The 14,289-nt window shown below is 37.6% G+C and overlaps 1 protein-coding gene across 1 annotated transcript; it reads right to left on the minus strand.

Moving 5' to 3' along the window:
- Positions 1 to 13,391: 13,391 nt before the first annotated feature.
- Positions 13,392 to 13,784, minus strand: LOC145565134 (uncharacterized). The gene has a single exon (XM_081625226.1). It carries the CDS (start codon positions 13,782 to 13,784, stop codon positions 13,392 to 13,394), a length of 393 nt encoding a protein of 130 aa, XP_081481352.1.
- Between the last annotated feature and the right edge of the window lie 505 nt (positions 13,785 to 14,289).

Below are 14,289 nucleotides of genomic sequence, written 5' to 3' on the forward strand. Positions count from 1 at the left end.
TAAAAGCCGAAAAGTCATATGGGGCGTTAAGGTCGATGTTGTAGTTGGTTGAGGAAGTGGGAATGTTATGTGTGTAGTGTTGGGGTGATGGTTGGTGGAAATGTTGTGGTGGTGAGGGAGGTGCTTGGTGGTGTGGTTGGGCCTTTCCTTGGTTTCCTAATTCAAAGGTATAGGAGGGAAGACCCTTCTCAAATTTGGTCATGGCCGGGTTAGGCAAGGTGAAAGCATTGTCCCTTCTACCCGACTCCCTATGAATCACCCACCAAGTCTCACCCCCTATCACATTTATCCAATTAAGGCCTCCTAAGTAGGGTGCGTCCACTAAGGTTGGGCCGGCTACCTTACCATCACCGCTAGGGGTCCAACCAAGGTGTTTGACCGCTATGTGGGTTACTAACCCACCAAAATAAATTGGGACCCTAGACCTACCCGATTCGGCCGTGTTGGCCAACCTTTGGAAGTGTTGGGCCATCCTATGAACTATGTTTAGCTTGTCACTCCTAGGGATCATGTAAGACCCTAATAGTTCTAGTTCATCCCTCCTCACATTTGCGGGTTCATGCCTCCCAAAGATGGTGAGGCCAACAAACCGTTGCCAAAGTTTTGGCACGGGATGTTTAATCCAAGTGCCCTTGGCATGTTGGAGGTTCAAGTTAGGATTCCCCGTTAAAGCATGGTAGACAAAGGTAATGTTGTCTTGGGGTGGTTCAATTGGTCTATCGGCTTTCAAATCAAACATTTTTCCAAAATCTTTCAAAGACAATCTAATATCATTATTAAACAATCGAAATTGAACATGAGAGATTAAAGCATTTGATTTTATGACATTAAAACTAGAAATGAATTCTAAAGTCAAATAATCATAAGTATCATAGTGTAATTTGAACAAACCACTCATGCCAATTCCCTTGAATAATTTTTCAACATGCTTATCAATTCCTAGTCTAGAGAGTGTTGGGTGATGAATAAAGCGGGTAGGAATTACCTGCCGTGAGATGAGGTTGAGCATCCTTTGCTTTTGCTCTTGGGTGGTGATGACCACCCTCTCCCACCCCGGAATTTGCAAATCCGGGTCAATACTAGGTGCTTGTTGCCTCGATCCTTCACCCCTTTGCATTCTAGACCTTTTTGATGCCATTTTCTTTGTAAATTGGTAGGAATTGAAGCTTTCTCTCTCTTAGGGTTTGAGTGGGAATTGAGAGAAAGTGATGAAAACTTAGTGTAGATTGTAGAGGGAGATGAGAGGAGTTGGAAAATGAAAGAATTTTTTGAGTTTGGATGGAAGAATTGGAGAAGATTTAGGATTGAAGTATGAGTTGAAGGTTTGAAAATGGAGGTTTTAGAGAAAGAAAGTGAGATGAAGAAGATGAAATAAGGAGAAAGTGAGGAAAGAAAGAAGAGGAAAGAAGATAAAGGGAGTCGTGATTGATGACGCGCCCGATCGGGCAAGCCTCGCCCGATCGGGCGAATTTCCAGAAATCCCAAACTGCAGTTGCGCGCCCGATCGGGCGAGATCCGCCCGATCGGGCGCGAACACGAACTTAATTTTCGCCAAATTTCTCGCCCGATCGGGCGAGCTTCGCCCGACATTTCTTTTCCTTCACTCGATTTTCCACAAAAATGCGCCCGATCGGGCGAAATTATCCCCGAAAACAACTATGCTTGCGTGCCCGATCGGGCAGATTCGCCCGATCGGGCGAATTTTGCTCGATTTCTCAGCTTCACTTGCGCGCCCGATCGGGCGTGGCTTGCCCGATCGGGCCCGTACCAAGCCCTGGAGTTCATGCTTTCTCCGATTTCTTTTCTTCTTCAAATTTTTCTAAGTCTTTTTACCTGTCGAATTCATACCTGTACAACAACACTTATAAATGGTAAAATATCACTCTCCTCAGCTCTCTAATAAAAATAAAAATAAGAGAAAAGGAAACTAGTCTAGAAAGCAAGAAATACGGGTTGCCTCCCGCAAAGCGCTGGTTTATCTAGGTCCCGCACGACCCTCTTACCACCTTTGAGCTCATTTTGGTAGTGGAGTTAGGAGAGTCTCCTCCACATCTCTAATGGTAGCACCTTCGTGATACACCTTCAACCTTAGGCCGTTAACTTTGAACTCTTTGCCTTTATCATTCACCAACTCCACCGAACCAAACTTGTTCACCTTTGTAACAGTGAAGGGACCGGACCATCTAGACTTCAACTTTCCTGGAAAAATCTTTAATCTAGATTTAAAGAGAAGAACCTTTTCACCCGGTGCAAACTCTTTTGGTAGGATCCTCTTGTCATGCCACTTCTTGGTCTTCTCCTTGTAGATCCGTGCACTATCATATGCTGCCAATCTAAACTCATCCAACTCATTGAGTTGGAGAAGTCTCTTCTTACCCGCGGCCTTAGAATCCATATTAAGCTCTTTGATTGCCCAAAAAGCTTTGTACTCCAACTCTACGGGAAGATGACATGCCTTACCATAAACTAGTCTATAAGGTGAAGTACCAATCGGTGTCTTAAATGCTGTTCGGTATGCCCAAAGTGTGTCATCAAGCTTCAAACTCCAATCCTTCCTAAACTTGGCTACAACCTTTTCTAAGATCGCCTTGATTTCCCTATTAGAGACCTCAACTTGACCACTAGTTTGGGGATGGTAACTAAGCCCGGTTCTATGATACACACCATACTTCCTAAGTAGGTTATCCAATTGTCTTTCATGGAAGTGGGTACCCCCATCACTAATAACAGCCCGTGGAACACCAAACTTGGGAAATATGATCTTTTTAAATAGCTTGATGACTACCTTAGAATCGTTTGTTGGTGAGGCTATGGCTTCTACCCACTTGGACACATAATCTACGGCTATAAGTATGTAACAATTCCCATTGGAAGATGGGAACGGCCCCATATAATCGATACCCCAAACATCAAATATTTCCACTTCAAGAATCCCAGTTTGGGGCATCTCATGCCTCCGCGAAATGTTGCCAGTCCTCTGGCAAGAGTCATAAGCCTGCACAAAAGTGTTAGCATCTTTAAACATGGTAGGCCAAAAGAAGCCTGACTCATTAATCTTAGCCACCGTTTTAGTGGGGCTGTGATGTCCACCATAGGGTGAAGTGTGACAACTTGTAAGAACTCCGTGAACCTCCCTTTCGGGAACACACCTGCGAAATAATCCATCTGCACACTCACGAAACAAAAAAGGATCATCCCAAAAATAATGTTTAACATCAGAAAGGAATTTCTTTTTCTGTTGGTAGGACAAGTCAGGAGGTAGAGTACCACCCACTAAATAATTAGCAAAGTCCGCATACCAAGGGTGATGCTCTACTACTACATACAGGTTGTCATCAGGGAATGAATCATCTATAGGAAGAGAATCCTTACCCTCATCATACCTGATTCGTGACAAGTGGTCTGCCACTACGTTCTCTGCTCCCTTTTTTTCCTTTATCTCAATATTGAAATCTTGGAGCAAAAGAACCCATCGGAGTAGCCTTGGCTTGGATTCCGCCTTAGCTATTAGGTATTTCAAAGCTGCATGGTCAGTAAAAACAATGACTTTAGAACCAACAAGATATGATCTAAATTTTTCTAAAGCATATATAACAACAAGAAACTCCTTTTCCGTGGTGGCATAATTGACTTGGGCCTCATCCAAAGTTTTGCTTGCATAATAGATAGCATGCAAAACCTTGTCCTTCCTTTGTCCAAGCACGGCTCCTAGAGCGAAGTCACTTGCATCACACATGATTTCGAATGGAAGATTCCAATCGGGTGCACATATGATGGGTGCCGATATCAAAGCCTGCTTAATCCTGTCAAAAGCCTCAAGACACTCGTCAGTAAAAACATAAGGGGCATCCTTAAGCAAAAGCTGAGTTAGTGGTTTAGCAATTTTAGAAAGATCTTTGATAAAACGGCGATAAAACCCCGCATGACCCAAGAAACTCCTAACTCCCTTAACATTAACTGGGGGAGGTAATTGCTCAATCACTGAAATCTTAGCTTTGTCTACCTGGATGCCCTTATCAGATACAATGTGACCAAGGACTACTCCCTCTGTCACCATAAAGTGACACTTCTCCCAATTTAAAACCAAGTTGCATTCTTCACATCTTTTCAAGATTTTAGCAAGGTTAATTAAGCATGCATCAAATGAAGAACCATAAACACTAAAATCATCCATAAAGACTTCCATGATAGACTCTATGAACTCAGAAAATATGCTCATCATGCAACGTTGAAAAGTAGCAGGTGCATTACATAAACCAAAAGGCATTCTACGATATGCAAAAGTGCCATAAGGGCATGTAAATGTAGTCTTTTCCTGATCGTCAGGGTGGATCGGGATTTGGAAAAATCCCAAATACCCATCCAAATAGCAGAAGAACTTATGATTCACTAACCTCTCAAGCATTTGATCAATAAAGGGGAGAGGGAAGTGGTCCTTTTTAGTGGCGATATTTAATCTACGATAATCAATACACATACGCCACCTTGTAACAGTTCTAGTGGGAATTAATTCATTTTTATCATTTTTTATAACAGTCATCCCACCCTTCTTAGGAACCACCTGAACAGGACTTACCCATTTAGAGTCAGAAATAGGATAGATAATACCTGCATCAAGTAATTTCATAACCTCTTTCTTGACTACCTCTTGCATATCGGGATTCAACCTCCTCTAGGGTTGAATGCAGGGCTTGTAGTTTTCCTCTAAGTGTATCCTGTGCATACAAAAATCTGGGCTTATACCCTTGAGATCATCAATACTGTCCCTATTGCCCTTTTGTGGGTTCTGAGAACCTCTAGAAGTTGGGAAGTTTGTGGGTCATCAAGTGCAGTACTAATGATCACAGGGTACAATTCCTGCTCATCAAGAAAAACATATTTTAAATGAGAAGGGAGAGGTTTTAGTTCAGGTTTCTTCACCTCTGCAGGTTTTGATTCCTGAACCAAATTTACTACCTCCACACAATCATTAGCATCAAATTCCTTGGTGGAAACGGCGCCAAATTTTGACAGGGTAAAGTCGTATCCCCTAATCAAAAGTAATACCTAAGTCCTCTAACTAAAGTAGATAGGGAAGTAGGGTCGAATCCACTGGGAAACTGGTCTTTCTACTCCTAATTAATTAATATAATCTAAATTATTAAGGTAACCAATTTATTGTGTTTAATATGAAATTATACTACGGAGATTAAGTTTAGAGAGAAAGTCAATAATAAGAAGGCTTAGGGTCATAGGTTCACCAATAATTAATATTCCGGGATAAAACATAACAATCAATTAATTAACATTGCACGGATAACATGATTAACAGGCTCTCGCAATTTATTAACCAACATATATCTAACAGGCTCTCGCAATTTACTAGATCTAAGTTCCTATTGAAAATAGCCTTTAACATTAAATTAACATCCGCTTCATCAATTCAATATTGCTAAACATTCACAATCAAATTACATCTGCTCGATTCATAATCCAATTGCAAAAGAATTAAAACAATTCAATAAGAAATTATCATGAAATATCAATAATCAACAATAACAAATTATCCCTTCATATTAAATATGGATCCCCAAAAACCCTAGAATTAAACTACTCGGACATAATTAAATCTAAAGCAAGCAAAGTGAAATAAAAATCGTACCAAAGACGGCGGAATTACAAAGTAGTCAAGAACAAGAGTAAGGTAGAGAGAAAAGTCTAGAGAGAGAAAATATTGAGTAGAGAGAGAAAGTAAAAGGAAAGAGTGAGTAATAAAATACAATCCTAAAACGTACTTAAACGAAAATAATTAACGATCCTAATTAGAAACTAAGTGCCTCGCCAACTCAGCTCCCCAGAAACACGCGCCCGATCGGGCTAAGGGCCGCCAGATCGGGCGCGCCTTTTGCTCGATGCCCTTTGCTGCACACCTCGCCCGATCGTGCTAGGCCTCGCACGATCGGGCGCGCCTAGAACTCGAGGCTTGGTGCTGCGTTGCCTTGCCCGATCGGGGCTATGCTTGCCCGATCGGGCCCTTGTGGCTCCTCGAGGCTTTGGACTTCTGATTGGGCTCGACTCCTCGGCCCAATCCGGATCTCCTCTTCGGGTCTTGAGTACTCGGTCCAAACATCGGTATTCCAGATACCGAGCCCTTAATCACCCGCTCGATGGATCTAGCCGGCCTTGGGCTTCAACGACGGTCGTGCTCCTCCAATGCTCGTAGTTGCTTCATAAAATCCCGGGAAAATGCTCCAAAGGTGCAATTCCCTACAAAAATCAACCAAAACTACGAAAACACTAGAAAACACATATTAGTAACAAAAGTGGCTCTAAAGAGCCAAAAACACTACTAATTATGACCAAGGGACGGGGGTAAAATACTATATAAAATGGACATATCAAACAAGAAGGCCAGAAGCAAAGCTATCCAAAAAGAAGAGTTCCTTTGCAGGAACTGGTGCTTCAGAAATGAAGACTTGAGAAGAGAAGGTTCCCCTCAGGGAACAGAAGCTTCAGAGCAGATGCTTCACTAGAGAAGAGAAGTTCCCCTTGAGGACTAGAAGCCTCGGAGTAGAAGCTTCATCAGAGAACATGAAGACTAAATATATTTTTATACTTTAGGATTTATGTAAGTATAAGGATAGAATTATACTCGAAAATTGTTGTGTGGAATTGGTCTAAATAGTGCTAGCATGTTTTTAGGAAAACAGTTTTTCAACGTTTATCTTTTCTAATAAAAAGGATTTTATTTTATTCTGATTTTCAAAATATCTTTTTAACAAATAAAATCTGATTGTATGTTTTCCAAAACTTGCGGCCTACTCCCCATGATCTTCATGTCATGGCCAAGCACATTGAGGAGTTTATGTTTCCTTGAATTAAGGAACATGATCTTAATGGGTTGGAGTAGTGGCGTAATGGGATTGCTGCACAAAGAAAGTTTTCCAAAGAGTGTATTGCTCTATAAATAATTTTCGATCTAAGTTAGAAAAACTCACCCTTGCTCAATTAAGTTTTCAGCTTTTTCTTTCTTTATTCGAGTGAAGAGTCCAATTCCACATTAGTGAAATAGAGTGTTCTTATGTTCTTATACTAGAGTTATTTCATTCGAGTTGTATTTTGGGGAATGGGTAAGTTTGAGTGAATTTCTGTTTTGTAAGAAAGAGAAGAGAGAAAGAGAAGAGAAAGAGAAGTGAGAAAGAGAAAGAAAGATAGAGAAGAGAAAGAGAAGAGAAGAGTAACAAGTTGGGTGACTTGTTCCTTGGGGCTTTGATTCGTTGAGGAACTTGAAGTTAGAGTCTTTAGTTTGTAATAGGACCATTTGCCCTATTCTAGTGAAGATTCTTTTCTTAAAATCCCAAGTGATCGTGGTTTTTCTCCTTGTTAGGGCCAAGGAGTTTTTCACGTAAAAATATCTCTTGCACTTTTTAGTTCCTTAAGCTTATCTTTCTATTCCTCTAGCTTACTTAGTTTAAATTCCGCAAAAAGTTTGACTATTCGGTCATACTACAATTCAATCCTCCCTTCTTGTAGTATTCATTGAAACAACACATTGTTTGAACCAAATGCCCCTAACAAATATCTTATACAAATTGAATTAATTAGTAATAAAGCAAACTAATAGTACTTGTAGCCTCATGAGATTCAACAATTGAAGAGTAGTATCTTTAAAAGAGGACATTCTTTTTTGTATATCACCATTCACCATGTGTGAAATGCTGAAGAGTCTCGTGAATTTCCCCTCTTCTAAAAATGTTTTAAATAAAAAATAATTCATTTCATATTTCGAAAATCATCCATTTCGTGTCCTATTTATGAAAAACGTCCAATCTAGTTTAGTTTGATCCATAATCTGGGTCCAATAATTGTGTAGTTGGATGGGTTTGAAAAGATCTTTCCAACGATATATTATAAGCTCAATTCTAAGTTATAACGAGGAAGTTATGGCTAAAATACTAAAATAGGCCTAAATTGAGGTTTATTTGCGGACCCAATGATCATGTAGAGGGTCTATTAACTTTAATTATATTTCTAAAGTCATTAGGATTAATCTTAATTTTCTAGAATTATCTAGAAGGTTATTTTGAGTTTTAAAGGCATTAGGATTGATTATATTTATTATGAAAAGATAATGATAAAAAATTCTACATTGGATAAAACTAGTGTTTAGAAAATGATTTAAATCTGGTTTATTAAAGATAAGTACAAACTTCGGCTCACCCAATTTGATTAGAAGTCGAATTCTGTAAGAAATCTTATCATAAAGAATCTATTGCACCGCGATAAAGCTATCGCGTCGCGTATTGCGCTGCGATAAAAGCTGTTTTACTTCGACTCGAATTTCGACTCGTTTTCTGATCTTTTTTTTATCGTTTTCTCTATAAATAGGGGCGATTTTCCCCGTTTTCAATTCACCCACAATAATCATCTCTTCTCTCTCTCTCTCTAAGCTAAAGCTTATTCTTTTTCTCTCTCTTGATTTTCTAAGCCTAGCTGTAATACCCCGGAAATTCCCTTTATTTATAAATTACACTTTTTATTCTAATTAAAATTATTTTAAGGAAACATCCAAAATATTACCGCCATCGCGATAACGGCTAAGGCTATTTTTCAAAGTCACACAGCGGAAGTCTAAATTAAAAACCAACTTTCAAAAATAAAACTTGAGTTCACAACCTCAAAACAAAATAAAATAATTAAATCACAAGTTGGAACCATTCAAACATGGCCCTTTCAAAAATCCAACTTTAAATAACACATAAAGGTTAGTCCATAATAAAATAATTTAAAACATAAAACCAAGAAAGCATAACAAATAACTCTCAGCACCCATCCCCATGCTCTTCATGCTTCAAGTACCTGTCACTTTCCCTTTATTTCAACACTCTAATCACCATATAAATGGTTCATAGTAGGGCCAAACAAAGGAAAACCAAACACAAACACAAAAACAAAAGTATGAATCAGCGAAAGCTGAGTACATATGCACCACACTAACATGAACATCCTATCAATAACAATAGTAATAAAACATGCTTGCCATATATTTACAGTCAACTTACATTTGACTTATAAGTAACAATATTAATTATTAATTAATAGCTTTGGATTACGCATCGAACGGGTTTCCTTCCTTAAAAATATAGCCCATTAAAATGGAGCTTCCAACCAGGGAGCTACCCCAATTGGCACCTACTATGTCACACCTTGGTGACGGAATTCCAACGCAAAAATAATAATAATAAAAGAAAGTACAGCGTCTGTAGACACCTTAAAATGTCTCCCCAAAACCAAACCCGATGATGAACAACCTTTCACCTCCATTATTGTTCGGGTAGAGTATTTAGTCTTGGAGTGCTTAAATCTATATTACATTTAATACAATTCATACACCAACCCAATTCTTAGCCCATTTCCCCAAACCGTAACTTATTTTCCACTTTTCGTGTTCACAGCACAAAGCCGAGCTGAACTGATTTTGTGTCCCTATAATTTTGATCCAATTATTATTTTTTTGTATAGCCCTTGAAATAAGCTTTCCAACGATATATCATAAGCCCAATTCCGATTTAAAATGAAGAAGATATGAGCAAAATACTAAACTCGACCAAAAACCAACACCCTTTCACTAAAATGGCAAAAAAAAAACTTAAAATCTACAAATGATTTGACATGATTCTGATTGGGTTGGAAAGGAGACTTGATAAGATTTCCAACGACATATTATATGCCTTATTCCGAGTTACGCATCAAAAGTTATTATAATTTTAAAAACGCGTAAAAAAACTTGAATTACCGCGCAATAGCTAAATTGCCGCGTCACGGCATAAGCTGATGTGTCACGGTGCTTGGTACCATGACACGGTATTCTGCACCGTGTCGCGGTACACATACCGTGACACGGTGCTTTCCCGTGTCTATTCTGCGTTTTTTCTCAAGCGCTTATTAATTTGGACGCATTTTTAGACAAATTATACACCGTGACACGGTGTGCTTCACTGTGCCACGGTGGACTGTATTGTGTCGCGGTACCTGGTACCGTGTCACGGTGCCCAATTAGGGTTTTTCTGCGGCTCTTATCTCTTCTAGGGTTCCGTGCATCCCCCTATTCATCTCCTCTATAAATACAGACCTGGTTTTGCAGTTTCGGGGCACAAAAAATCATTCTTTCTCTCCTTACACCAACAATCATTCTCTTCTCTCTTTCCCTCTTTAGCCTAAACACTAGCCTCCCTATTATTCCATCATACATCTTTTAAGCACTCCAAGGAGTCTATACTTGACTTGAGGTTCTGTCCTTAAACCAAGGCATGAAAGGTATAATTAACTGAGGGTTTGGACCAAATCAACTCTACTTTTTATTTAATTTCCATTTGATTTATATTTTTATTGTAGTTACTAACAATTTATTCATGATGTAGCAATTTAAAGGAACGCGCGGAATGTGAGTAATTAATTAATTTAATTACTTATTTTTATTCTTGGTGCTAGTATCATGATTAGGTTTATTATTATTTGATTTGACTAACGATATTATGGTTAAATTGCTTCCAATATTAATGTTAATTTTATTATATTTATTGATCACCATATTGCACGTTTAAAGGTAATATGTAATTGAAAATCACATCTAATAAGATAATTTGGACAACCGGTTTAGGTTCCTTTTTAATCTTGTTGTTTAATTAAGTGATCACAATATTTTAGAATTATATGTTGCATTAATATTCAACCAATTTAGCTTAATAATAGTTTGGAGCAAATTGAATCTTTGTTTGCATGCCTTTGAGATCGTAGGAATCATTTTTCAATATAAGAATCGATTAGAGGCCAATATGGGCTAATGTGACTCCATGACTCACTTCGTACCATCATCCCCGATCCTCCTTTCGTGGTTCCAAACCATATGAAGTTAGTAATCTCATGGATTATGAATGGGGTGTAACCTTCACGGGTCAATCGTTGTTGTCTTTTGTTGTCCCTTAATCGTGGTTGCCTTTAATGATCCGTGAACGGTTTACCAGTTCCTTAAAAACTTGTTGGCGGCTCCCTACTTTCGTTGTCCCTAATCGTATATGTCAATTCCCACTTCTTAAGAGTGCCAGGCATATTCACCACAAGCTCACGTAGGCGCGCTTCAAATGACGCCTACAACGTCCTGTACCCCTGTAGAAGCTATGGTTAAATATAAAACTCCATAACCCCCCCCATATGTTCATACTCAAGGTATATACGTTCCAAGAGTTTTGGTGCATATCCTCTTACACCTTACGTGATTTATCAATTTAACATGTGAAGACTCCAACCAATCCATCAAGAATAAACATAATAATAATCAACACATACTTCTGATTAATTCTTGAATTAATTAGTGTGCACATACTATTTATTTTAATTAAGGTTCATTGCCTAGTTTTGTGCACAAAATTGCACAATTACTACCTTGGTGCATAGAATGCACTAATAAACTTTCTTGATTCAATCTCAACTTACTTGAGTGAGCAAATAAATAAACTAACTTCCTTGACTCAATGGCAATAAATAATGGGTGAGAATAAAATTCATGAATCATGTTCAATAATTCTAATTATAGCTCTTTTAAACATATATAAGTTTTGCTTATTATTTTCATGCTTCCTTGATACTCAAAAATAAAACATACTTCCATGATTCACATATATTCAACTTGTATCATGCTTCAAATATCATATTCACATGCTTGCATAATAATTCATGTTCAACCAACTTCAATTCCAAGCATATAATCAACCAAACATGCTACTAATTCATCACCTAAATCACAATTCACAATCCTAGCATGATACTACGCATACACAAATATTCTTGTGCACATACGTACCTTGAATATTGCCTAAACTCGGCCACACTTGTTAGAAATCACCTAACTCGAAACTTCCTACAATTAAAAATACATAACTATAATTAATCCACTATTCTCACAAATTTCCAGCAACTATAATACTATTTAAACCATACTAATTAACCTTTTTTGATGACATAAAAGCCATAAAACCTTTTCTTTAAGTGGGTACTTTAAATCCTTTCAAAAAGACTTGATTTTTATGACTTAAATAAAATTCCAGCAAACTTATTTAGTATAAAACATCACTTTTAGACTAGAAAATCATATATAAATCATTAAAACCTTTTTCTCTTTTATAGGTAATCAAACCCAAATTCAATAATTAAAAAGTAGTGTGCGTAAATAAATTGCAGCATTAAATTGAAGGCTTTAAAATCATCAAAAACATCATTAGACCATGAATTAATCAATAACAACAACCTAGCCTCAATCCCTTACCAATTATACAAAATCCCCAATTTCTAGGGTTTATATTTTGGGGTTTTTAATTAAATAAAAATCTGAAATTTATATCAATAAAATAGCAACATCAAAATCCAAAAATCAACACCAAAACATAATAAAAATCATGCCTTTAAAACAATAAATCAATAGAATTAATTTTAGGATTAAAGAATTTTTTTTTTTTTTTTGTATACACCAACCAAAAGAGGAGAGAGAGAGGCGTCGGCCGGCTGGCTGTCGGCGCTGTTGCCGCCGTCGGTGGTAGTGGTGGTGCCGGAGCCGGTGGGCTGGCCGTGCGTGAGGAGGGAGAAAGAAAGTGGACAGTGCGTGGGATTTTAGGGGAAAAAGAAAAGGAAAAAAAATAAAAATAAAGGAAAAAGAAGTAAGAGAAAATAAAGAGAAAACCTTTGAATTTTTTGTGAAATCTGACAATTATGAACTTGTGTGGAAAAATCTTGAGGTTTTAAAGTATTTATACTCTCCTTTTAAAATTAAAACGCATATTTATAATTTTACCATTACTAATTCCTAATCCCTTACAATTCTCTCTTTGGGCCAACTTATTGGGCCCCTAAATTCCCAATAAGTTGGTCCACCCTTTTAATTAGGATTGACCCAATTAAAACTACTTTTGTTGCCTCAATTCATGATCCATTTTATTTATACACATTTACAGTTTATTTAAATAAATAATTAGGTTTTAAAATGAAATAAATCATTTTAATAAATAAAATAATTAATGTATGTATATATATATATATGTATATATATAGTAAAAATACAGAGTATTACAGTTTATCCCCCTTAAAAAAAGTTTCGTCCTCGAACTTGAGCACGAAAACCATAAAACTTTGTTCAAAACTTATTTAAGATCAAACTTTTTACCCACTTAATAAAAACTTTTCTTAATACTTATAGTTGCTGTACTTTTTGTAGCCTTTCTTGAACTTTTTCTTTCTAAACTTTGCATAAAATTGTGCAAAATATACTAAAAATGCACAAAAATGGTTGAAAATAAGGTAAAAATCGCGAAATTCTACTGCATTTTACCCCCCTTACAGAAAACGAGTTACGTCCCGGTAACTTAACTAACCTCAAACAATTCAGGGTACTTCTTTCTTATCTCATCCTCGGCTTCCCAAGTCGCTTCCTCAGTCTCTTGGTTTGACCACAAAACCTTTACTATCTTGACATCTTTCTTGCGTGTACTACGCACTTTACTACCAAGGATCTTTCCAGGTCTTTCCTCATAGGTTAGGCTTTGGTCTAGTTCTATTGTCTCAGGTTGAAGGACATACGGCTTGTTCGGGATATGCCCTCTCAATTGAGAAACATGGAACACATCGTGCACTTTGCTAAGGTCTATAGGTAATGCTAACCTATAGGCAAATTTTCCTATTCGTTGCAAAATCTCATATGTTCCAACGTACTTTGGACTCAACTTCCCTTTCTTTCCAAATCTCATAACTCTCTTCATTGGTGAAACTTTAAGTAAAACTTTATTACCAATTAGGAGCTCTTCTTCTCTACGCTTTAAATCTGCGTAACTCTTTTGTCAATCCTGAGCAGCTTGGATCTTAGCTTGTATTTCTCTCACTTGCTTTGTTGTTTCTTCTATCAATTGAGGACCTAGAATTATTGTCTCACTAATGGCACTGCAACACAGTGGACTTCTACACTTTCTTCCGTACAAGGCCTCAAATGGTTCCATGTCAATACTTGCATGGTAACTATTATTGTAAGAGAATTCTACCAAGTCTAAGCTATATTCCCATCCACCTTGGTAGTCAAACACACAAAATCGTAGAATATCCTCTAAGGTTTGGATAGTTCTCTCAGATTGCCCATTCGTTGCAGGGTGAAATGCTATACTCATCTTCAATGTCGTACCAAAGTTTTTCCGGACGCTTTTCCATAATTTAGAAAGAAACCTAGAATCCCTATCAGAAACGATATCCTTAGGAACTCCATGTAGCCTCACA

The sequence above is a fragment of the Chenopodium album genome, chromosome 10 (assembly GCF_948465745.1).
Source record: "Chenopodium album chromosome 10, dcCheAlbu1.1, whole genome shotgun sequence".
In the NCBI taxonomy this organism is placed as follows: Eukaryota; Viridiplantae; Streptophyta; class Magnoliopsida; order Caryophyllales; family Amaranthaceae; genus Chenopodium; species Chenopodium album.